We start from the raw sequence: 25,017 nt of genomic DNA on the forward strand, positions 1-25,017 counted from the left end.
TTTTTTAAATGGTTTAAGAACATAGCTGTGGTTACAGTTAGGAAGCTGCAAACTCAGATTTCCTATGTTAAATACTTACTCTCACTGTCTAAGATTGCAATGAATTATTTTCCCCCAAATTATTGTGAAGGCATGTTGAAATATTTCAAGTTTGTAGGACCTCATTTTTAAGGATTATTCACAACATAAGGAGTGCAAACAATAGAAAACAAATGATGTGAAAACGCTATTAAACTTTACTACTGCTAGAACATTTGCATGAAGTGCACACTGAATTTTTTTTAACGTGGTGGTCTTCCCCTCCTTCCTCCAAGTCCCAGTAAGGTTGTGTGGTCCTAGGTGCACAGTTTGGGAAGCACCAGCCACACAGAGCTCAGTTTCCAGCCCAAACTACAGCGTAACTCTGGGAAACTACAGGGAGTTTAGGGAGTTTTAGTGGACACTCTGGGCTTTATTTCTGTTTTTTCAGTATGCGAGACATTTTTGTTCCCAGCTCAGAACCTTCTCTCTATAGATTTCAGTGAGTCTTCTCCCTGCACAAAGAATTGGAGAAGGGCAAGGCTTATTATGGTCTGATAATTTTTCATATCCATTCTCTTTAGGTAAGGTGATCCACCTGGAATTGTAATCCATACGATAATGTGACTGCATTTCCAAAGAGCCCTGCATTTGATACAATATTGCAGCTTTAACTGCTGAATTTTTTATTTCCTCTAGGAGCTGACAGCGTTGTCTACCTTTCTGTGGAAGGGCTGGTATCATCTGTGCAAGAAAGCATCAAAGCAAGACAAGAGAATGAGAATAACCTTAAAAGCCACAAGTTGCGTGTTGGAAAGATTGGCCATTGCACAGCATGTCTCACTGGCGAGTACCCCGTAGAGCTAGAATGGTGAATTTTTAGAGGATGGACATCAGCTCATCTGTTGTCAAATGTACCTTTTTCAAAGATGCCTCCTTGCCAATAGCCTTCTTACATTTAGGTAATATGGAAGCCTTATTACAGCTAATTATTGTTACTAATGTTACATCATTACTGTAAAGGCTTACAGAGTCCAATCTGCTGATGAAAACGATGGAAGCAGATTAAAATACAAAATCATAGTTTTGTTGCACAGTTGTGCCTTCTGTTTTCTCATAAAGTATTATAAACCCCAAAGTTTTTAAAATTTTGTAGCAGTCCCAGAGTTTTTTGTTTCACCCTTGCCCTGAAAGTTATCCCTATTAGACTTGTCCACAGATTTTGAGTCATGTGGTGTAATTTCAAATTATCAAAGTCTTAATGCAAAAGTATGTGAAGTTTGATTTTCTCCTTAGGGAAAATACCAGATTCTGAAGAATCACACTGCTTCCTCAGCAGTTCTTGCTTAGGCTTTAAGAGTAGAAGTACCTAACTTTTGCATATACAGCTAAACAGCCTTCACTAATCAAGCCCTTTGTAACAGATTCTATGAACATCATGTCTAGCATATGCTTTTAAAAAAATGAAGACTCAGGGATATGCTCAGCCAAAGCTCTGTAGTTTTATAACTTTAAAATTATTTTTCTTAAGTCCACTGTATTTACACTCTCTTTGTGTACTTCTATCAGTTGCCAATAGGATGTAGGAGAAGAAAATACTTGGCACTGCCATGTTTTTTTTCCTCTTTTACATCTTGTTTTCTCTAGGATTACTCCTGACAATTTCAGAAGTCTTAGCTGTCAACGTGCAAAGTAAACTGAAAAATAAAGTCACTTTTCATTTTTAACAATAAAAATGATAAAATGACTGAAGATTATGAGTTGTTTTGGATATAGTGTTATTTTACTACATTACTGCTGTTACAATAAATGTAATTTTTTTAAAAGAGTTCTAAAGAACCATTAGCTATTGAATAGATTGTATTTTTAACTGGTCACAATTACATGGTTACTTGTATACACTTGGACAACGAACCACTAGCTGAAAATCGAAAAGCATCTTTTGAAAACTACGCACAATTGTGAAAATATTTTGCATACCTCAGGTTTTTTTCACTGAATATCAGCAACTTAATTTTAAATTTTCTATTTAATATTGTGTATTTTGGCCTTCTAATTCTCTCTGACACTATTTAAAAAAATCAACAGAGAAGTTTAAGAACTTCCTCCTTCCCCATCATCTTCGACATAGTTGAGAATTACAGCACTGGCGATTAAATTCAAAAGGGAGCCTCTTAAATGGGATTTGTAGCAATTGTGCCCAATAGACAATGAGAACACAGAAGTCTAAATTCAAGAAAGCAAGTAAATACATTTAATCAAGTCAGTACCGTGCATCATGCAGTGGAAACAGAACCTACTTGCAGCCAGGCCTAAGGGAGAATCCAGATTTTCATGAGTGCTGGGCTCTTACTGCATGGTGTTCACCAAAGCCCAGATCTGCGTATCAGGGGACGTACATGGATTTCTTCTAACAAGCAAGTTTGTGAAAAACAGTCATTAATATTTTCTACCTTTCTTCCTTCCTGCCCTCAAAAAAGAAGGGATAAGTCAAGCTCTTAGGGATCATTTTTTTAAAAAACGTTTAAGTTGAGCTCTTCGGTTATAGGTATGTGTGAGAAGCCCTTTCTGCTTGAGACAAAATCTTAGGTGCATAGTTTAACATGGTTGCAAGCTGAAGTCTATTGATTTATATGAAATTGTCTATAGAACAGACTGTAAATTAAACTCGTGAAAATATTCTTTTAACATGTTTTCAAAAAAAGTGGTATTTCTGAAGTCTGGTAATAGTTGCTTAAATGTGATCTGAAAATTAGGTGGCATAATTCTGATTTGAATAAAAGGAATCCCAATGCCTTTTTCCCCTCCCGGTTATTCATACAAAATTACAAGGTCTGCTACTGTAAGCACTGTAATTTTTAGATACACTACATGCCTGATCTCTAGTACACAGTTTTCAGAACTTTAAGTTAAAAGGGAGATAGTTTTCATGTGTCATTTTTTTCTCCAACAGCTGGTAGCTTTGGGCTACCAGGCCTTTTTTATCGCATACAGCAAACACATACTTGCAATGGGTACGCTGAGGGAGAAAGTTCCTCTGGTTTTAGGTGTTGCTATTTGTATTATTTTAACGTTTTACTGTGAAACTGTTTCTACTGTATTACTAATGTGAAACTGTGCCAAATTACCATTTACAAAATGTGACAAAACAGTACGAAGCTAACGTCTAATTTCTCCCCTGTGAAATATTAAAAACGGTTACGAACTGGTCTGCTCGTTCTCTCTTCCTTCGCTGCACCCGCCGGCACTACACACCCCAGGTTTCTTTAACAAACCCACCGTGACAGCGCCCTCGAAGCTGCAGCAAATCGTTCCTTGTCTGACATTAAATCGCCCTCTCCCGCACGCGCCCCTCGCCGCGTTACCGCCGCCCCCGCCGCCCTCGCTCCCCGCTGGCGCCTCTAAGGCCCGGCCGCCCCCCTTGGCCCCGCCGGGAGCCCGGCAGCGGCTGCTGCAGGCCCCGCTCCCCGCCGCCGCCGCCGCCCGACCGAGGAGCAAAGCGTTATCAGCCGCCGCAACGGCAACAGCAACTGCTGACACACCCCATCCCTCCGGAAATGACGTCTTTGCCCCGTACCAACGGCGACCGCACCGGCAGGAAGGCCCGTACCACCTCTTGGGAGGCGGGGGAGACCTGGGGACAGAGATGAGTGAACTGTGAGTCTCACGGGGGAACCTTGCCCTTCAACCCGGACCCCTGAGTTTGTTTTAGCCCCTTTTTTATGTCTGAAGAAGAGTTGCCGGGGAGCTGTGGAGAGCTGGGAGCGCTCTGGCGCACGCACTGCTCCTCACCCCTTAAGGAAAAAATGGCGCCACCCCACGCAGGCCGCTGGCTGACCGGGCGCTGCTTGTGGATGCCCAAACAGCGCGACGGCCATTGGCCAATGAATGTGCCGCACTACTGCAGCGTCGGGCGGGACTACCAGGCTCCCACCAATCAGAAGGGCCGACCTTCTGTTGCTAGGCGGAAGCGGAGCAAAGGAGGGTGCCGGCCCGTGCCGTTCGGCGCTCCCTCAGGTGGGTTTCCGCGCGGCGTGGCCGTTGCCCCGAGCTCCGGCCGTTGGGGCCAGCGGCAGCGCTCGGTGGGGCCGCGCTGATGGCGTCGGTCCTGCGGAGGCCCCGCAATGCTCATGGCGCGGCCCCCCGCCGCGGGAGCGGCCAGGCCGTGTGTGGAGACGGGGGACGCTGAGCGTGGCGGGGGGTGCGGGAGCCGCCTGGCCTTGCCCGGGGCCGCTGCGGAGTGCTGGCCCTGGCGCGGCCGAGGCGAGAGGGGCCCTTGGCCCGGAGCCTGCCAGTCCGCGGCTCCGTCAAAACGTACGGCCGTGACGGGAGGGCCCGTGGGGCAGAGACGGGCGGCAGCACGGGCAGCACCCTGAAAGCCTTGGCAGTGGACGGGTTGGGTTTTCTGCTTGCGAAGGAAAGATTCGTATTTCACAGTTCTATTAAAGAGAAAATTGCTAATTCAGTTATGTTAATAAAGTTTTGAATTCAGTTCTGCCCAGGTTTAAAAATAAAGGTGTGATGGTGAGGAACAAACTACCTTTGTGCAATGAAATGTTAGTTAATTCCTGCATCCCGGGCTCACAGATGAGACCCGTGACAAATGATAAAAGTATTACACCTTATGCTTTTGAAATATAAGGTGTGGTGAAGCCGTGTGTTTTGTGCCAAGGATCTTTTTTCCTACTTGGTGCTATTTGGTGTGCTTACGTAATTTGTCTAAAATTTTAAAAGTTAGGAGGTGATAATGCAGTCTGGTTTGTTAATCTTTCAGAGGGACTGGAGATATGCAGCCGACATGACTCTTCAGGAGCTGGTGAATCAGGCAGCCGGCCTGTACGCTGATAGAAAAGCGGTTTGGTTTGATGAATGCAATGACAAACCTCCCACTTTCTATACTTATGCAACGGTGGTTAAGCTTGCCATGGAATTGACAGCTTTTCTTCAAAAGCACTGCGATCAGCAAGGAAGATGTGAAATAGGCCTTTACTGCTATCCAGGAATAAACTTACCATCTTGGATCTTAGGGTAATGTTTTGAATGATTGCATTCAGTGTTGATTTTTTTTTTTTTAAGGGTCGTCTCAATGAAAGCAAATTTTCAGTTTGTTTTGTATTTTTAATAAAAAATGCAGTAATATTATAGTAATTCAGTCAAGAAAGAGGCACTGGACTTTTGCACTTTTAAGAAAAAAGCTGGCAATATTATAATCTTGAAAAGCCCCTGCTAAAGTTTTTTTTTAATCTTAAGGTCATTGATCTGAAGTGTATGTAACAACATCCATTTTTTAAAAAGTGTATGATTAAGCATATTTATAGAAATATAAAAAATTAATGATTAATGTCTTTGCGCGTTTTTAAAAACGGAGGCGATCTAACAGAATAAAATGAGTATGCAGATTTTTTTAATGTATTCTTGTCTTGCTAGCACAAAAAGTATGCATTGGAAACAAATCTCATGCTTTAAGCTAATGGAGTATAGAGTTACAGTTCCATTACAAATATTGTAGAAAAGAGTCATGTGCAATGCAGCACTAAAGTGAAATTGATTATTTAATGGCTAGGAAACTGAAATGTTTCTGTTCTCAACACTCGCATTAATTCGCCAATTTAAAAAAATGTCCATCTGCTGATGAATTCTAATGTTTGTATCCTTTATATATGTATCTTCTATATCTATTTCATTTATGATGTAATACAGAATCTCAGCACCACAAGCTTATTTTCTTCAGCTGATATATACAGCAGCGATTGCGTTTCTCGTCAGGATGATCTGTATCAGTATTTTCTTATTGTCACACTGCACCTAAAATACGTAATAGTGCAAGATGATTTAACACAGTTGAGTATAAAGATTTCAGTGGAGTGAGCAAGTGCTGTAATCATAAGTCTCTCAGAAGCACTGAGGAACTTTCTTATTTTTCCCCCAGTGGTACAGGTCCCCCAGAGATGTTGTGCAGGCACCATCCCTGGAGGTTTTCAAGACCTGAACAACTGGTCTGGTGTCACAGCTGGCCGTGCTTGAGCAGGAGGTTGGACTGGGCATCCTGAGGTCCCTTCCAGCCTCATTTAGTCTGTGTCCCAATGAACTGAGCAGCAACACAGTTTTCTTTTGCTGCGTGACTGGGAGCTGCTGGGGCGTTTTGATTCTCACAGCTATCGTTGCTGAGTAATTAAGTGCTATGTGTGATGCAGGGCAGGTTTAGGCACTCATTGATACCAGTGGCCTTTTGAGTATGCAGAATGCTGCGGTTTCCAAGTCTTTGTTCTGGATCTCATCATTACTGCATTGATAAATCACCTGCACAAAGAGGAAGTAGAACTAAGTGTATGTGGGAACCCAGCCTTAGAAGAAATGTGAAAATTTATCAGAACTGTTCATATTTTAGTCGCCACTTACTCATCTTGGCCTTTTGTGGCATTAACAAATTCAAATGCTTGTCTTTATCAAATGGAACCACTAGAGGGGAGGGTTGCAGTGAGCAACTGCTGAGGGAGCACTACAATGTAAAGCGCAGTGAATGAGAGCAGAATCATACTTCATGTTTCTCTCTTTATTTATTAGGGAAAAAACTCCAGTGCATGCTCATATTCTCTTATGTTGGATTTTTTAGATTAGTGAGAATGGAAATTGTTTTCAGCATGCAGACTTTTGGTGGGTTTTTTTGAATATATTGTACATGTATAAATAAAAAGCTTATATTTCTGTTCCTAGTCAATAGCAGAAGCTTTAAAAATGTGGTGCTGTTGATGTCAGTGATACCTTTGTCATCACCAGCCTGCTTGGTCAGAAATAATGTTGAATGTTTTCATCAAGCTTTAATCTTTTTTTTTTGCTGTAAAATACCAAAAGGCAACACTGACTATCATTTTCTTCCTACTTTATTTCTAAAAAAATCTTCAGAAGTCATGTTATGACTACATTTGCTGGCTCTGGGGACTATAAAAGTATAAAAGAAATGTTAGTGAAATTTAAGAGTTTTTTCTTATTTTTTTAAAAATAAGTTTAAAACATTTTTGTCTCGTTAGAATCCTTCAAGTTCCAGCTGCCTATTCTCCTGTTGATCCAGATGCACCACCAATGTTATCCACTTACTTCATGAAGAAAAGCAATCTTCAGTATATTCTTGTTGAGAATGACAAAATAAATGTAAGTGTTCAGGCTTCTACAGGAAGAATTAAAGGGCAATTTAGAAATGTGTAGCTATTCAGATTGTATTCTGGATGGGGTGGTTTTGTTTCTTTGTGTCAAGAGGTTGTCTTTCTCATTCAGAAAATAACATCTTTGAAATTGGAAGTATAAAGTGCTTCTCCTCCTCTTCAAAAAAACACCTACGTTCCTGTTACAGTGTTGTCCAGGCAATGTTGCTGCGCACTGGCACTGGAAAGCTTTTCCAGACTTATTTCTCCATGTGTCAAGGTCGAGAGTTGGAAATCTTTGCAATAGTTGAAAAAAACTGGTGCATTTAATTCTTTGGTTTCCTTTTTTCCAGCTCCTCCCAAATCTTACACCCTCACTCATTGCAAAGGCAATAGACAAGATTGGACCATCTAGTTATAATTCAAAGTTGTTTGTCTTCTGCAGAATTTGCTCAGAGGATTGCTTATTTTGCATTTATAAAGTCTGCATTCGCTCATATTTAATATATATAAATACTTGAGCTTGAAACTGTCTGATGTATGTCATCCAAAAATAGAGGCATGAAAAATCACACCTTATTTGTTTCCTATTTCATTGTATACAATAGAATAATAACAGTGCATCCTGAGTTCTATTGTTTAAATCGTTTATTTTCTCTTGCAGAAATTCCAGATGTCCCATGTTGGTTGGTTTTACCACAATTCATCCACAGTAGAACATATTGGTTTAACTCTCTTCCAAAGGAGCTCAAGCAACACTGATTTAAATGAACAAGTAGACAGTGTGAAAAGTAAATATGAGCCTTTCAAAGCTGTTGGTAACTCACAGCCGGGATACACTTCTTGTCCAGGTCAAACTGAAGTAAAAACGTTCAAAGGGGGTTACATGGATGTTGACCAGAAATACTCTTTAGCATACATCTTGCATACATCAGGAACCACAGGAATCCCCAAAATAGTCAGAGTGCCTCATAAATGTATCGTGCCAAATATTCAGCATCTTAAGTAAGTGTGGTTTTCAGTTTTCTTTTTAAATGCTTTTACAAATTTGACATTGAGGGACTTTTTTTTTTAAATACTTCAGAGGAGCGTAGACTGGAGTTTTGCTAATGCTGCTTCGCTTCTTCCTTCTCTGCCTTTTCATATTTATTTGTGTTTGTTTCTTTTGTTTCTAAATAGTATAAGGTAAAATTTTGTTTCTCTGTTATTTTTGATGTTTAAATGGTGCTTTACCTGAGTTTTTGAGGGCTGTACTTGAAATGAGATGCTCTTTCTGGAAGTGCTATATTCTGACTTGCAGCTTCAAAGAAATAAATAACAAAATTAATTATTTATTCACAGTTATATTTATTGTGTTCTGTAGTTTTTAAGTCCTAATTCCCTTCTAGGCTATCTAGGTTTCTTTCTACTACATTTAATACTCTCTAAAAAAACTATTATGGAAAATACCATAATCTTTTTTCTTTTTGCCTTTTTCTTTTAACTTTTTTTTTTTTTAAGTGAGCATCCAGTAGTTGAAATATGCCCTTCAACATACTGTATTGATGTGTACAGTGGTGGATATCTTTGCAAAGGACCTCATGAGTTTGATCAATAGTTGCAGTTTTGATGCAGGAACTCTTACTCAGCTTGTCTGCCCTGCATATGCCTGTATAGTCAGAGCAGACCTTAAGACCTTAGCTTTGCTAATGCACATTCATTCCACACTGCTCTTCTAGTTTGGGAGTGTTTTTCAACAATGTGCATCAAATTTGTAATTCCTAGTTTTCTTATTTTAGATCCATATTTGAGATCACACAAGATGACGTGCTGTTCCTGGCTTCTCCTCTAACATTTGACCCATCTGTAGTTGAATTGTTCGTTGCTTTGGCAAGCGGAGCCTCTATTCTCATCGTTCCAAACACGATTAAAATGATGCCTGTGGAGCTGTCTGCTGCTCTGTTTCACCGTCACCATGTGACAGTGTTGCAGGTGGGTAGCAGCCAAGATAAGTGTCTTCAGTGTCTTGCTTCTCACCTTTGCTAGTGTGTACTGCTTTTTCATCAGTGGAGATGCTGATGATTAAATAGAGCAGGAGTGTTCTACCTTGAGGGTGCAGCTTGTGCTATCCATTTTGCTGTAGAGTGTTGATTGTTTAGAAAATGACCATTTGATTGAAGCCTCAAACATTTTGTGACAGAAAGCAATGAACTAAAGATAAAACAAACATATATCTCAAGAAACCACTAATTCTTAAGAATTAGTTAAATTATTCTCTTAATTAAACAGTTCCGAAGAATCCTGTAATGGAGTAACCTATTACAGACATTTTTAGCACTTCTTAATCAGCTTGATCTTAGAGCGTTTCCTCAGAAACAACTTCTAATAGTAGTCTCTATGCTAAAAATACAACTAAACCATTTATAGAGTGATAAAATGTCATTTTTTACAATAATGAGAGCAAGAGAATAATTGATACCACAGCAACACATTGTTTTCAGGCCACCTGTTTGTATGAGGCTTCCTATGCCTCTTATGTCTTGGAATTGATCATCTCCTACGTGATCTCAATTTTAATAGTTTTAAAGTTCATTTGTGGAAAATTTACTTGAAGTTAGGAGCATCTAGCAGGGCTGAAAAAGCCTAGGCCTTGCCTTGTAGTGTAACAAGGTATTTAGGAAAACTATTAGTAGAGTACGGGAACTTAAATCAGGGTGTGGGGGAAAGAGCTGGTAAAATGGATCTCGCTTGTAACCAGCTTTGAACAAAATGAGTATATTCTCGTTAGTCTATTAATTGTGATAAATCAAACCCTAAGCCTTGCTTTGTCACTAGTGTAATTCTGAAGTATTTGCAGTCATAGAAATGCTGAGATTTCTGGGTTTTTTTGAGGAATGCTGGTAGTTGAGATTGTAGGGTATAAATTTAAGATTAATGAGCAGTTAGCTGAAGATTCCACAGCAGAAAAAAATCCACTACTTAAAAATATTTTGTAACTTTGATGGTGTAGATTTTCCTAGCATATACAAGTTTCTTGATTAGTTTATCTCACTTGCTTTTAGAAAAAAAATTTCTGATATATTAATCTCTATTAGCAAGATTTTTTTAAGTATACTTTAAAATACTTTTTAAGTGGGTTTTTTTAAGCATGTAAAGCATTAATGGAGAAAGGCGAAATTTGGTGAATGAGGGTATTTGAGACATCTTTCTAAGAAAAGTTTGATTTTGTGATTTTATTGATCATCGTCTTAATCAGTGAAGGAAGGGCTTCTCAGCTGAATCAATGACAAAAATGTTCTCCTTGTAACTTAAGTGATGATGAATAATTTTATGATGTTTCTTAAATTATAGCAAGACATTACCTTCTTCTCTTGACTTGCTTGAGCAGACTTGAGAAATCTGAAAAGTGATTATGAAGGAGAGGAAGACTAATTTTTCCTCTCTTTTTTTCTTTGTTATAATTCACTGGAGTTAAAATGATCAGTGATGGTCTTCTTCTATTACTAGAAGAAAATAACCTGGTGAGAAATCTGTTAATTTTCCAGTTCTCTTACTAGAAAAAGTAGGCAAGAATGAGAGTGAAGGGTATTTGTTAAAATGTTTTGCTATTTTTCCCTTCAGTGAAAGGGCTCTACATCATCAATAGTTTTATAGAAATAGTTGTATTTAAGGAAACTTTTCTTTCTTCATTTTTTTTTTCCCCCCTGCTCATTTTAGAGTGTGATGTGAAAGCTTTCAGAAAAACTAATCATTGCAAACTGTTATATTTACACAAATCAGGAACACACACAAACCCAGAATCTGGCATCCTAGAAATTTTTAGTGTTATGGAAGGGTCTTTAAATATTCTATATGCAGGTTAAGCAGATGCATAGGTTATATTTTTGCTGTAATATGCTGGACTGAAGGGGAAAAAGCTCAAAAAGTAACATCAAGAGATTGCTGTGTTTGCTGCTTTCTGTTTCAAAGTAATTAACGTAAGAACTAGTGTGCACACATGCCAGGTAATAGCTGAAACACAACAGGGAGCCCATAACACGTCCAAGTAAAGAAGAAACAAAATCTCACAAAACACCAGTGTGATCTATACTGGTATCTGATGGTTGGTGCTATCTACTATACGTAAATGATTGTTAAGTACATCCACAATATAGCTATGCAGTGAATATGATAAAGCAGGAACAAGTCTACACATACACTGAAAAAATATAATAAGTCTTTCTCTTATGTTTTTTGTTTGTTTGTTTTGTTTTGATATGTATCATTCAGGCAACACCAACACTTCTCAGAAGGTTTGGAGCTCACATTATTAATTCAACAGTGTTGTCTGCAAATACTTCGCTTCGTGTCTTAGCCCTTGGTGGTGAAGCATTTCCCATGCTGAACCTCTTGAAAAGTTGGAAGCATAAGGAGAACGAAACAAGTATTTTTAATCTGTATGGTATTACTGAAGTGTCAAGCTGGGCCACTTGCTACAAGATTCCTGAAGAGGTTTTTAGTACTGATTTTAGGTAGGAAAATTCACTGTTTTCAAGCCTTGGCATGTGAATGATGAAAATCACTAGAAAAAGAACCTGAACCTCCTGTTTCCAGGGCCGCTGAGTCCTCCTGAGTGTTTATGCTGGTAGAAGTTAGATTTGTTATTTATGTAGAAATAGACTAGTCCAATCTCTCTTGCTCTAATACAAACCCCTCAAGCACGAATTGATGAATGATTCTTGAAGGATGGAACTGCAGTCTGAAATTCTATCTACTAGTAGACCTGTTAAGTTTCACGTACTGTGTTGTAATGGTCTGTATTTTAGTCATCTCTGTATCTAGACCTCTTCCTCACTCCAGCCTGTGAATCCGCATGCTAAATAAACCTGGACTAGTCTAGTCCAGGGTGTGCTGTCTCTGACTACGTGGCAGTATTGAATCAGTGTTGCACTTGTGCACGCAAATGGCTCCTGCCCAGTTTGCTAGTAACTTCAGCCAGCCATACTCTTGCTTATCATGAGGCTTTTCCAGTGAGATCTTGCATGTTCAAAGAGAAGAAAACTAACAGTCAGTGAGAGTCAAGAAACAGGGCTCTGTAACTCTTAATCATAGCCTCGGAACAAAGATAGATTCAGAGCTTAGCTCTGCCAAGTTCAGAATGTTACTTCTGTGATTTACTTGTTTTAAGCAAAAATACTTCAAGATTACTTTCAAATATAATCAGTAGATATATGTAAGTTTCATACTGCTACCATGCTTTTTCCTACAGTCATTAAACTCCACAAATAATTGATTAAGTGAAGACCAGGTACTGGTTTTTTTTCTAATATTGGATAACATACTATTCAGCAAATAATCCCACTGATATTACTTGACTAGTTCGGATGACAGGGATTTGTCCAAAGTCCCTTTGGTATCAAGGTATCACCGTAATTTCACTTGGACTTCTAGAAGTACTTTCTTTTCATCATTTAGCACTCTGTGATTTTTCACTCAGTTTCTGACTTGTTGTTGTTCATTGCATTTTATAAAGAGAGTTGCAGGAATGTCAAGGTCATGAAAGGTACTTCCAGTTAGCTCAATGTTTCATTTGCTCTCTGAAAGGTGTAATTATCCCCTGGCATAATAATTATACGTGCGACTTGAGTTAGACACGTCCTATGAAATGGGGTGTTTTGGACAAATGATTCAATACATTAACCTGGTACTTAAACCCCTGAAGAGTGAAGATGGTGGATGGTCACAAAGTGTCATTAAGTTCTCAAGCAAAAATAATTTTCATTCTGATTTCTCTGGGTTCAAAAATTATCTTATCCTCAGTGAAACTGTTTTTTCTACTTAAAGTTTCTGTGCTCCAGAAATAATGTGTTGTTCTTTAGTCCTAGCTGGTGTGCAGTTAGAATGTTGGAAGTTTTATAGTCTCTTACTGTTGTCTCCCAGCCTTCCCTTCACCTCAGAGCCTGTTCCTCTAAGCCTCATTGCAAAGGGAATTTGGGTTCCTTTGCAGTAAGCAGCCCCAGATAAAACAAAATTGGGACAGACCATTCTTCATTTCTTAGTATTGACAGGACAGTTGGAGTACAGCGAGCTTTTATTTTTGCTAGCTGAATGTTCAAGAGAACACTAGAAAATGAAAAAAATTAGCACAAAGTTACTGCCTTAGTAGTCTGCACCCTTCTGTTGTTTAGATAAGTTGGGCAAAATCAAATGTCTAATCCCAAATCTCTTAATAATGATGTCCAAATGAGGAGTTTGTCTTTTATTTTTGCTGTTCTGTGGTATATGTAGGAATCCTGGGGTTTTGTTTGGTGATGTTAAATTCTACTCTGTTGTTGTTGTTGTTTTGTCTTTGCGTTCGGACTTTCCCATGGTATGGGGCAGACACATTGAATATCTGGGATGCTTCCTCATACCTGTTTGTCAAGTAATTATATTTTGAAGCTGACCAGAGGAAGGAAAAGGAGGAGGAGATTCTCATGTGGCAGAAATACACGCTTTTGAAAATTTGACATGAGATAAAGAATTCATTGACTGATCAGAGAAAAGGAGAAGTTACAACAGCCTGAATAACAGGAGTTGAACAAGAACTGTTAGCTTAAAATATGATACTTTATGATAGAAACTGAACTGTAACATATGCCTAACTTCATAGATTACCAATGTTATTTAAAGTTACCTTACTTTTAAAATTTTGCTTTACTGAAGAAAATATGCTATTCTCTACTCACACTCAGAAATAGTGTTGATATTCAATAAATGAGGTTCTGCAAGTGCTTGAAGAAGCTAGAGAATGAAGAGAAAGGAAAGAGCTGGTCTTCAGCTCAACAGAGGTAGTCTATAACAGATATATGACATTGAAATTACAGTTGCTTTTATTTCAGTCTTTTCTGAAAGAGTCAACTGTACTTGTTGCCACGTCAGTAATAAAATAGAATAAAAGCTCAAACTAGGTAGGATGGGGAAAGAATTAATTAGAAAGCAGTTACATGTGTTTAACTTGGTTGAGCTTGATGGGAGTTTCAACCTGGGGAACTTAAAAACTGGCTGAAACTCTTGGGGTACTCTCAGGGTATTTCAGGGTCCATTCAGGCCTTATTTTCTAGTATTCTGTGTTGTTTGGTATATGGTAATGAAACCCATGCACATTGAGGAGGTTTTTAATTTTGAACAAATTGAGATGTTTTTAAAGAAGAAACATTTGTAAAGAGAAGCCTCCAGCATCTACTCGTGCTCTATTACCAGTCCTTTAAAAGGGCTGTACGCTAATGCATTTCTGTAACAGTTGTTTTGTGTTCAGAAGGGGAAGTTTTTTACTATTTCTCTCTTTAATGTGTTTAGAACAGACTTCCCTATACCTTTGGGATCACCGCTCCTCGGAACAAAAGTTGAGGTCAGAGATACCAGCGGTTCTGCAGTTCTAGAAGGCGAAGGACAAATATTTATAGGTTATTTGATATTTCTTATTCTTCTAAGACACTTTTCTTAATTGATTGAGTTTTAATAATATGTTGGTTTTTACTTGGTGTCTGCCTGTGATATACAGATTAATGTAGCATTTTAAGTTTCCATTGGGCTGAAAACCTTCTGACAGTATTTTAGGTTGTTGTAATGATGAACAGGAAATTACCATCATTTCATATATAGACTGTGCTTTCGTTATATTGACTTTTTTTTTTCCTGCTTGCATTTTGACATTCTTCATTAATCTCTTTGTATTAACCGCATAGCCCAATATGTACATTGCAGAAGTTTAGACATTGATAATATTTTAGTGCTTCTTGTAATGCTTGTTAGAATTCAGAAAAAATTGACATTCTTTATATAAAATTTTAATTTACAGTTAGCCATTTGATATATGTGACCACAATCTTTTCTTGTGTAGGAGGTGAAGAACGAATCTGCTTTCTTGATGATGAAATAACTGTACCCCTGGGCACAATGAGAGAAACAGGGGATTTTGTAAGAGTACAGAATGGGAAGTTGTTCTTCTTGGGTCGGAAAGACAATCAGATTAAACGTCACGGCAAACGTTTTAATATTGAAAGTTTGCAGCAGGTAATATAACATCAAGTGAGTAGAGTATGCCAGTATAAAAGAGCAGGGGTAAGGAACACATCGTTATCATCAGAAATGGGTATTTACTCATTTTCAGGTGACTTAGGAGTCTAAAAGAAATTGGAATTATCAAAATTATCAAAAATGTAGTATCAAAAATCTAGTCACATAATTTAGGGAAGAGTTTAGTTCTGAGTTTTTGGAAATCTGTTTTATTAAATGGTTTGTTCCAGCAGAATTGATAACTGTATGGACACCTGAAAAATGCTGAGCGTTGCACTCCAATACTTTTATAGTGATTTTTCTACAAGATTCAATATCAGACTCATGGATTATATCTCATTCATGGCATTTAGGCAAATAAATCGTATATCTCTGAGTTCATTTTGATGCAAAGAAGTACAAACTTCAGCTACAAGAGAAGACATTTAATAGGATGTTACGTAAGAATGTGAGACAAATACAGTCTTTAAATGTGTATGTTTTTAATTGTAGTTTTTACTCCTTTTACTCTATTGATAAACTGCATTTCAAAACAAGACTAATTTTTTTAATTGCAGGCTGCTGAGGATATTTGTAAGATAGAAGCTTGTGCAGTGACCTGGTATCAGCAGGAAAAACTTATCCTGTTTGTTGTACTCAAAGATGATTTAGAAGAGAGAGAAACACTTAAGGAACTCCAGAAACATCTACCAGCTTATGCAGTCCCTGATGAGTTTGTACTGATTAAAGCTTTGCCTTTGACATCACATGGTAAATGAAAATATGGTACCCTTGCCAGTTATTTTAGTGATCTCTGTTACTTTTTTTTTAAAATTTTTTTTTTATTGACCAAAATCCAATACTTGATTCATGCTTTTTAAATATGTAGTTTAGATACCTAACTCCTAGTAGGAAATCATGATCACGTATTATGTTTTCATGATAACGTTTCATTCAAGAGTCGAAGAGTAGTTGTAAAATTAATTTGGTTTTAACACTGCAGATTTTTTTCTCCGTCATTCCTGTTGCGGTCCACAACAGAACCCTGACTTCAGCTGGGGAAAGATCAGGCCTTGAAGGTGGGATTGTGTGGGAGGCTAGCGTAAATTTTCAAAAACCTTGCTGGGTTCTGTGCAGCTGATTGACTGGCTAAAAATAATACAGGTGCAGTTGAGTATGAATAAAGAAGCGTGTACAAGAGTAAAGTGACTATTTGGGCAGAGCAAGTTTTGGAAGTGTAAATGCTAAAAGAGCGATGAAAAAAATCATACTTTATTTTTTACAAAGGCAAAGTTGATATATCTGAACTGAACAAGATTTACCAGAACCATCTAAACTCCAGAAGGTGTGACAGTAAGCTGAGTGGCGCAGAGGAATTGTGGGAAAGATTGCAGAATTTATGGAAGGTAGTATTTTGAGCTGCCTTTTTATCTTTGCAAGCAAATCATAATGCATGTGTCAGGAATTAAAGAGTTATAAGAAGTATGACTAATGCAGCCCGAACATTCTAGCTGCCTATAGATTTAAGCAGTACAACTCTTTCTGTTCAGTTAATACTTAAATATAGTCGCTCTGCAGTGGCCGAGAGGGAGTAATCTATATTTCTCTATCAGATACAACTGCAGGCTATAAGGTATAAGCAATTAGCATAGGAGGAACATAACCTGTCAGTAGCTTTTTGAATACTGCTTCACATGCCAAAGAAGGTATCCCTAAGGGAAACTAGGAACTGGGACATGGAAACTTTGTGCAAAATAGTTACTGTGTTGGTAGAGTTTCTATTTCTCAGGGTAATGATGAATTGAAGCGTCTTTTTTTAAATAGATGGCACAGTTGTTTAGTTGTCTCTTGGACTGTCTCTTTGTATTATTTCTAAATGTCTGTGCTAAAGACTTGCTTTTCAAGGGGTTGAAATGTGGTGCCAAACAATATTACTTTTTTTTCAAAGATAGACTTCCCAATTTCACCTGAAAGTGAGATGTGCTGAGGCTATAACTTGAAAAAGTAAACGTAGTGAAATTAGTAACACTATTTGCCTGTGCTGGTACTGTATTGGCGGCTATAGAAATGATAACCCAAGGGAGTGGGATGTGCCCTAGATCCGTTATGAACAGCAGAAGGTGGGTTCCAAAACCAGAGGATTTGGACTCTACCCTCGGACTTAACAAGCAGGGAGTACAGTGAGAAGAGACACAGTAATTGCTGTTTGCTGTAGTAACAATACCAAATCCAAAATCCTTCATGAATTGCAGGGGTTATAGCTTCAAAAGTAGGTAGGTAAGTAGCTTACTTAAATAATTCAGAAGTAAAAGATACTGATTTATATCAATGTTATTAATAAAATAAAGTACCTAAACCAATGTTATCAAAAGGCATCAATGTTTTATCTGCAAAACTGTCATGGACAAGTGGTGTCAAGATTGAAAATGGCCAACAAAAATACAGCACAGTTTACTTAATTCGCTAGACTACAGAATTGGAATTGAGCAAGACATTTTGTAGTACAGAACTAGTATCTCCCTGTTCCTTCCTAACTCCTGTTCCATCACTACCTCTTTTGGCACTAACATATTTCATGTGATTTTTTGCAGAGTAGTGAGTTTCCTCAGTTGTTGATTTTTAGCAGGACTTCTGGGTATTCAGGTGGATTTTACTCAACTCGAGTATTTATGTGTGTGTCATGGTACAACACCCATGGACTGTTACCTCTTTCTTCTTTTCTCTAGTCTCTTCTGGGTCTCCCAGGTGACTCCACTGGAATTTCTAAAGATGCGATATTTCTCTACAGCGGTGGAGACTCCTTAAAGGCTCTACGATTTTATGATGAAATTGAGATGCTAGTAGGCAAAGCTGTGCCTGGACTCCTTGAAGTTATTCTCAGCGGCTCGATTGAAGAGGTTTATAGGCATATTCTTAAAATTCTGTTCCCAGATGAAGACCAATTAATGAATTATGACAATGTTGTGAAAAGAAAATTAAGCAGGAACAGTGGAGAGGAGTTCCATGGAAAATATATCAAACTGAAATCCGAAAGAGGTCTCGAGGTTGCTTCAGGATTAATTTCATTTATTGCACTAAGCAGAGGAAATCATTTTTTTTCTATGAATTTCACTACATCTTTTATGCAACCCAGTAATACAGTACAGGTAGGAGTGGAATTGCTACAGCAACCATCCTTTTTGCATTTAGTGACTCCAAGTATAACACAGAGCCATGCACAAGGATATGAAACGGAGGACAGAATTCTAACAGTTACAAACAAGGCAAATAAAACTGACTGTTGCTGTGTAGAGCAGATCCATGCAGAACGTGGTCACGTAACAGCGGCAGCGTTGGCATTGTGCATAAGATGGAAGTCAAATACAAGAAAATGTGTTGATGCATCACCACTGGTTATAATACCATCTAAAGAAGAATTATCTGCATCTGTGTATGTTGGCTCTCACTCTCATGCAATGCAGGCGATTGATCTAAATTTGGGAGAAATAAAATGGGAGAACAACCTTGGAGATCGTATTGAATCTTCTGCCTGCGTATCTAAGTGTGGAAATTTCATTGTTGTTGGTATGTCTCTTGTTTTAGCCTTCATTTTAAATTATTTTTTTCTGCTAAATACAAGATGAATGACAGAGAATCTTATTTCCTACGTCTGAATGTCCTCCATCTACACTTATTCATAAACTTCCATATCTGCTTCAGAACTAATTTATCATGCAATAGAAACAGAAGGAAGAAGTAATTTAAGTTTCATGATAACCAGTGATGGAGGTTATTTAACTTACACACTTGTGGTTTATTATATGCCAATTTATTCATAAGGCTTCATTAAGGAATAGTCAATGGGTACAGTTTCTTTTTAGTGGTTGATTAAGGTGGGACCTTTAAACTGTTGAGTTTTTCTTAAAGTGTGGAAAGGTGATAAAGTCTTTAAATGTCTTTAAAAACTGGTAGAGGTAGAAATTAGCACACAGTGCCTCAGATTATTTTTCACAGAGTTTAATTCTCTCATTTTTGGTTTTGTCCTATCTGTTGTCAACAGTTGCCATTATTCATCTTGGTATTTATCTTTTTAGCTAATACGTGTACATCACTGGTTAGCACACGTGTCCAGGTGGTGAGGTTTTTAATGCAAAGCTGATGTTACCATCTTTTTGCTAGTATTTTGATTGCTACTTACTCTGATAACAAAATTGAATGTTTCATTAAAAATGAAGGAGTTTCTAGAACTACAGTTCAGTTTTCAATTGAAAACATATTCTTCCAGCATCTTTGTTTTCAGAAAGGAAAATTAGGGAGAGAGATAATTAAAAAAAAATCTTATTCTCCCTTTTCAGCAACTCTCCATGTCTTCTAATATTATTATTGTAAAACTTGATAGAAAGGCAGTGAGATAAATATATTCTAAATGTAGCCTGGAAAGAACACACAGAACAATCAAGTTTGAATGTATGAACTGTCAGCAAAGACTTTGAGCTAAAAGAAAAGGAGGAGCTTTGGAAAATGCTTTGAATCTGTACCTCATGAGTCATCTTGTTTCTGTCCAGCAGTGATGCAGCTAGCAGCATAAATCATGCCATAAATACAAATAATCATTATTCTTTTTTCCCCTGTTGTGTTTCATTTCACACAGGTTGCTATGATGGCTTAGTGTACGTGCTTCAAAGCAGTGATGGAGAAATACACTGGACTTTTGCCACAGCAGATACTGTGAAAAGCTCTGCAGTTGTAGACCCTTCCAGTGGACTAGTCTATGTGGGATCACATGACCAACATGTGTATGCTTTGGATATTTGTGTAAGCACACTGACTAACTTTTGTGTATAGCAGAATAACTATCAAATGTAGACCCCATTTGTAGTACACCAGATGAAGCTCCACTGGTGTTAGTATTCTCAGGAGTCCATAATTACAATTTTGACGTAGTTAGGCCTGCTTAAGTGGGGTTAGGAGTATGTGGTAGTAAGTAGTTTTAGTGGTGTTCTCAGCTGTGGTTCTTGTGCTACTCGTCCTGGCTGAAACTAGCTCTTAAATTTCTTAGCTATTAAATTCTCTGTGGGTGTTTCAGAATAGGGTGCCCAGCTAGAAATAAAACTATGGCTTAATGGTGGAGAGAGAATCTTGCATTCTAAAAGAGCAGATGAAAGGAGGTGGAAAATAAGAGATGCAGATACTGCCTCTTCATTAGCTGAATTTCTTTTATTTACTGGAAGAGAAAGTAGCCACTGGCATATATGTTGCTGTAATAACATGTAGATTATAGCTTCAGTTCTTAACTAGTATTTTCGGAGCAAATGCAGTGTTTGATAACCTTTGTCATTCAAAGGTCTTTGTAAACATGATGAGCTTTAACTCAAGCTGAAAAAATTCTTATTTATCTTGTGCTTGCAGAAAAAGGCATGTATATGGAAGTTACATTGCGAAGGTGGAGCTGTGTTTTCGTCTCCTTGTCTAAGTTCTTTTCCACATCATCTTTATGTTGCTACACTAGGAGGACTATTATTGGCAGTAAACCCAGTATGTACCATTGCTTACTCGTCTTTGATCCCAATCTCAAATTTAAATTAAACCAAAATGCATTTCTGAAGTTAAGATCACCTTTCTGATGAAGGGAACTAGATGATCATATGTTACCATAAGATATTTTTCACTTGAGGGCCATATTATTGTACACAAGGCTACCATAATAATTCAAGCAAGTGGCCTGCTTGAATTTATATGCTGACTGGAGGGCAAAGTTGGAATCAGTGTCTTCACATTCCCATATACTACCTTATTAGTTAAACTAGTGAGTGAGAGCATGTCTCTAGATTTTTTTCCCTTCCTCCCTTTGACACAGGATTAGAAAAAAAATACACAGAGCTTACTGAAATCAGAACAGAATAGAGAAAGCAGCTCCTTCATTCCTCTTACTGTTTCCCTCCCTGTAGTCATTTAAAGAGCTGTCCCCCTTAGTCTTGGACTGATGTTGTGTTCTTTGCACTAGGGAAACTGAATTCTTTATAGATGCGAAGCAATTTCCTGGTTTTCTGAGGCATTGTTGGCTTACAGCTGGTCCTGCCTGATAAAAGGAACAGTCACTTGGAGCAGCTGTTCATGTTTTTGTACTCACACAACTGAGAGCATCAGTCCTAACCATCTTTACCTCCCACCCACTGCAAGTTTCCTCAGTAATACCCAACCCAGTGTTAGAAGACCATTTTACAGTTCTAATGGGCCGTGGTTAAGAAAAAAGAGACTTTTTTTTCCCATAAATCTGAGTAACAGGTAGTTGAGAAGCCCAGCTGTAACTCCAAGTGATAACTGATAAAAACGAGAATGTGCAGGCTATGTTAGGAGCTTATTGTGACAATCATAGATGGTGAGTTTCAGCATTTCCTACAGTATTTATAGTTTATGACATAATCAATATGTCTTGCTTTCAAGATATCCTCTCCCTCATTGGCCCTTGTCACATACTGAGGAGCTGGGAGTGGAATAAAAAATGCGTCTGTCATTTATTAAAACTACTACTACACTATTATTGTTATTTTGCCTAGGGGGAGGAAGAGAAGGGTGGAACAGGGGTATTGAGTATCCCAAGGAAAACACTAAACATTTTGTTGAAGTAAGATTTGAAGAGTAATTTTGCTTCTGGTATGCATTCTGGATGGGGGAAGCCTGCTTTTCTTTACTTCCCTCCCCCGCCCAAATTCATAAGGAGGAAGAAAGGGTTGTTTTGCGCAGCTTCTTACAGTTGTGTTAAGCATCAGATATTCCATACTGCTATTTGCAGGTGACAGGGAATAAGATTTGGAAAAGCTTCCTGGGAAAACCACTCTTCTCCTCTCCTCACTGCAATGAGAAGTACGTTTATGTTGGGTGTGTGGATGGAAACTTGTATTGTTACACTCATTCTGGAGAAAAGGTAAAGGTGTTGTTGGATTTTTATGTTCATCACAAACACCCAGCTAAGATGTTTAATGTTTAACCATTTACCTTTTTGTGAACCAAAAAGAAGTGTCTATTTATTGTTACAGAGAGGAGAAAGTAGAAAAACTGTTTGCTTAGGGTAGTCCATGCAGCTCATAGCAAAACTGCGAACTCTCAAGTTGCTTGATGTAGTAACAGAATTTCTAGTTCAGAGTTTACACCCAAAGTAAATGGTCGAGTGTAGTGCCAGCAAATGAAACGGAATAGTTTTGTTTTGGGGGTTTTTCAAGCATCTTTAAAGCTGTTCCTTCTGTAAGATGGGGCTATTTAGAAGTAAACATTTCTTAGAATGTTAATGTATTTGTCAGAAAATAATGACATCACAGCAGAGATATGCCAAATCATAATTCTGGCAAAATATTTGGCAGCCTTGAATTAAATGAGAATATTTTTTTAGTTCCTCAGAGATTATGTGGCTTGTATCTGGTATTAAAACAACTGACATTGTTTCTGTTTGTTTGCTTGAGATGCAGTCTACATGGCAATTCCTAGGCCAGCCTTTTATGATTAGAAAATATATGTTAGCCCAGGCCCTGCTGTCAGCTTGCAGCAGTGTTGCAGAACTGATACTCTCTTGAAGAGGGATCTGCACACCATTAGCATGAGCAGAGGAAATCTGTTCTACAAAAGGAATATTTGCCTTTTTGGCAAAGAATGGCACATTAACAAAATTCTCAAAGTTTGTTACTAATTGTGGTACAACAGCCCAAGAATATCCTTTTCTCAAGTTGGCCATCTTTACGAGCCCCTCACAGAAGGTAGTAACTCTTGCATATCTATTTTATGAGTCTTTTATCACTTACTCTGTGCGTAAAACTTAAGTTGTAATTTGACAAGTATTTACCAGCCCTCACTGAAATCTAGTATGCTCTTAAAATAAAATGCTCTCCTGTCAACAACTAGCCTATTGAAAAATTACAGTTGCTGTCAAACTGATAAAGTGAACAACTTTGATAATGGGCGGTTATGTTCTTTCTGTAGGTTTGGCAGTTTTCCACTAATGGACCGGTGTTTTCATCTCCATGCATCTCAAGTTTAACTAAGCAAGAAATATTTTTTGGCTCCCATGATTGCTTTATCTACTGTTGTAACATGGAGGGTAATTTACTGTGGAAATTTGAAGCCACTTCAAGTGTATATGGAACACCATTTGTTTTCCAAAGTGATGACTTAAAGAACAAAATTCTTTTGGCAGCAGTATCTACAGATGGCAAAGTGTGGATCCTGAATGCCAAGACTGGAACAGCAGAAGGAGTAGATAAGCTTCCAGGAGAGGTTTTCTCTTCCCCTGTAGTATGGGGAACAAAGCTTGTTGTTGGCTGTAGAAATGATTATGTTTATTGCCTAGATTTGTATATAACAGGAAAAAAGAACAGCTAAGCTGTTAGGTTGCTTCCTTTTTATTGTTTACATTTGTAAATTAAGAATTCAGAGGTGCTCTATACCTCTCTGCCTATTTTACTGTAGGTAAGAGGTGCTCTTTGCAGACTTCTCGGGTAACGTTTTGCACCAGGCAGTGTCCAGAGTAGCTGAAGTGATGTTTGGCGACTTTCTGTACTGACTGAAGGAGGATGGCTGCTCAGCACCCAGCCAGAAGTTTCACGGTCCCACCCTCATTTCCCAGCTCCAATTCATGAATGAACATGTTTCAGATGGTTTGGATTTGAATGTTGTGCTTTGACCTGTGTAATAAGAAAATGACAGTCAGTAGCTTGGTTTCAAACACCTGCAAGGTTGGGAGCAAGTGTGGTAAGGTGCCTTACTGTGCAACTTGTAATAATGTGCTTGTGTCCCTGTGGGAGGAATGTGTTATTTTGTGAGTCCAGCCCAGCTTGTGCCCTGAGGTTCCTTCCCAGCCTGTGCCTGGCTCCTACATGCATCAGGCTGCTGTTTGTCTAGTCTGAGGAGGTGCCATGGTGAGGGAACTCAGGTCCTTTTTTGAATCTAACTTTTAACTTGATTTCTGAAGACATAGCCTGCATTCAATATACCCAATAGTAGTGATCTGGTTACTGTGGTTTGTATGAACTCAGTAGTTCCTCTTTTGTGAACCTAGACTCTCCTTGGCTTCAGTTCAGCCGAGTAGGAGTTACTTCTTATATTCTCAAGTGGAGAATATACTTTCATATGTATATTTATTTAATTTCAATGACAGGTGGAGTGTGAGTTCCAAGATGAAGTGTGCACTGCTCAAATCAGCCATTACAAAACCATGTTTTAAGAGATCTGAATGAATGCTCTCTACAGTGTCTTTACAGATAACTATTAATAAAGGGTTTTGTAAATTGGTTTTGGTTGTCTTTAATGCTTTAAAAGGAATAACCAGTGGTCTTAGTAATGTGAATCAAGTATTTGCAGTGACAAAAGTACACTTACCTGAGAGCATCTTCCTGATTACGAGTCTTCTAAAAGAACGATAGTAGAAACCATTATCTCATTCTCTCTCATGAGCTGTCTACTTTGAATTCTAACATCTTGAGTTAAAAAGTAAAGTAGAAATTGCATCACGTCTGGTTCCTCCATTCTATCATTTGCAAAAATGCAGAGGCAAGACACTTATAGCACTGTAAAAAGTTCTTTTTATAAAGCAAACCTGAACTACGTGGTTAGCAAAAGGAGACACAGAATACATGCATCATTGATTAGGTAATTTTGACTGGGTTATAGTTTAATAAGAATTAAAATGACATTAGTATAATAAACAATTGCACTTTAAAACATTTGAAAAATTAAAAAAGTACACAACAAATACCCCACAATTATACATCTTACAGTTTTTATACATTACTATATGAACATAGAGGTTAATTGTACATAACCTTTCAGAAGAAATGGTATTTTTTGTGTATAAGTTACAAAAAATTGAGACAATATACTACATAGTGGTTTGTTCGGT

At 38.1% G+C, this 25,017-nt stretch overlaps 2 protein-coding genes across 5 annotated transcripts in view; both read left to right on the forward strand.

Moving 5' to 3' along the window:
* Positions 1-1,701, forward strand: part of PPAT (phosphoribosyl pyrophosphate amidotransferase) — a 44,177-nt gene extending 42,476 nt beyond the window's left edge. Inside the window, exon 11 of the mRNA XM_065634346.1 lies at positions 718-1,701. Within this exon, the coding sequence (XP_065490418.1) occupies positions 718-893 (176 nt within the window). The 3' untranslated portion in view covers positions 894-1,701. The remainder of the gene's footprint in view (positions 1-717) is intronic.
* Positions 1,702-3,981: 2,280 nt separating this feature from the next.
* On the forward strand, positions 3,982-24,409 carry AASDH (aminoadipate-semialdehyde dehydrogenase). Of its 4 annotated transcripts, XM_065634587.1 has the most exons (15): positions 3,982-4,035; positions 4,793-5,046; positions 7,047-7,167; positions 7,822-8,162; positions 8,936-9,128; positions 11,406-11,647; positions 14,454-14,560; positions 14,998-15,170; positions 15,731-15,923; positions 16,440-16,558; positions 17,879-18,716; positions 19,783-19,946; positions 20,541-20,666; positions 21,925-22,056; positions 23,103-24,409. In XM_065634587.1, exons 2-15 carry the CDS (start codon positions 4,817-4,819, stop codon positions 23,499-23,501), a joined length of 3,378 nt encoding a protein of 1,125 aa, XP_065490659.1. In that variant the 5' UTR covers positions 3,982-4,035; positions 4,793-4,816; the 3' UTR covers positions 23,502-24,409. The 4 variants fall into 4 exon arrangements, with proteins under 4 accessions (XP_065490659.1, XP_065490660.1, XP_065490661.1 ...); XM_065634588.1 differs by lacking the exon at positions 21,925-22,056; XM_065634589.1 differs by lacking the exons at positions 15,731-15,923; positions 16,440-16,558.
* Positions 24,410-25,017: the final 608 nt, after the last annotated feature.

Source organism: Caloenas nicobarica, chromosome 4 (genome assembly GCF_036013445.1).
Source record: "Caloenas nicobarica isolate bCalNic1 chromosome 4, bCalNic1.hap1, whole genome shotgun sequence".
Taxonomy (NCBI): Eukaryota; Metazoa; Chordata; class Aves; order Columbiformes; family Columbidae; genus Caloenas; species Caloenas nicobarica.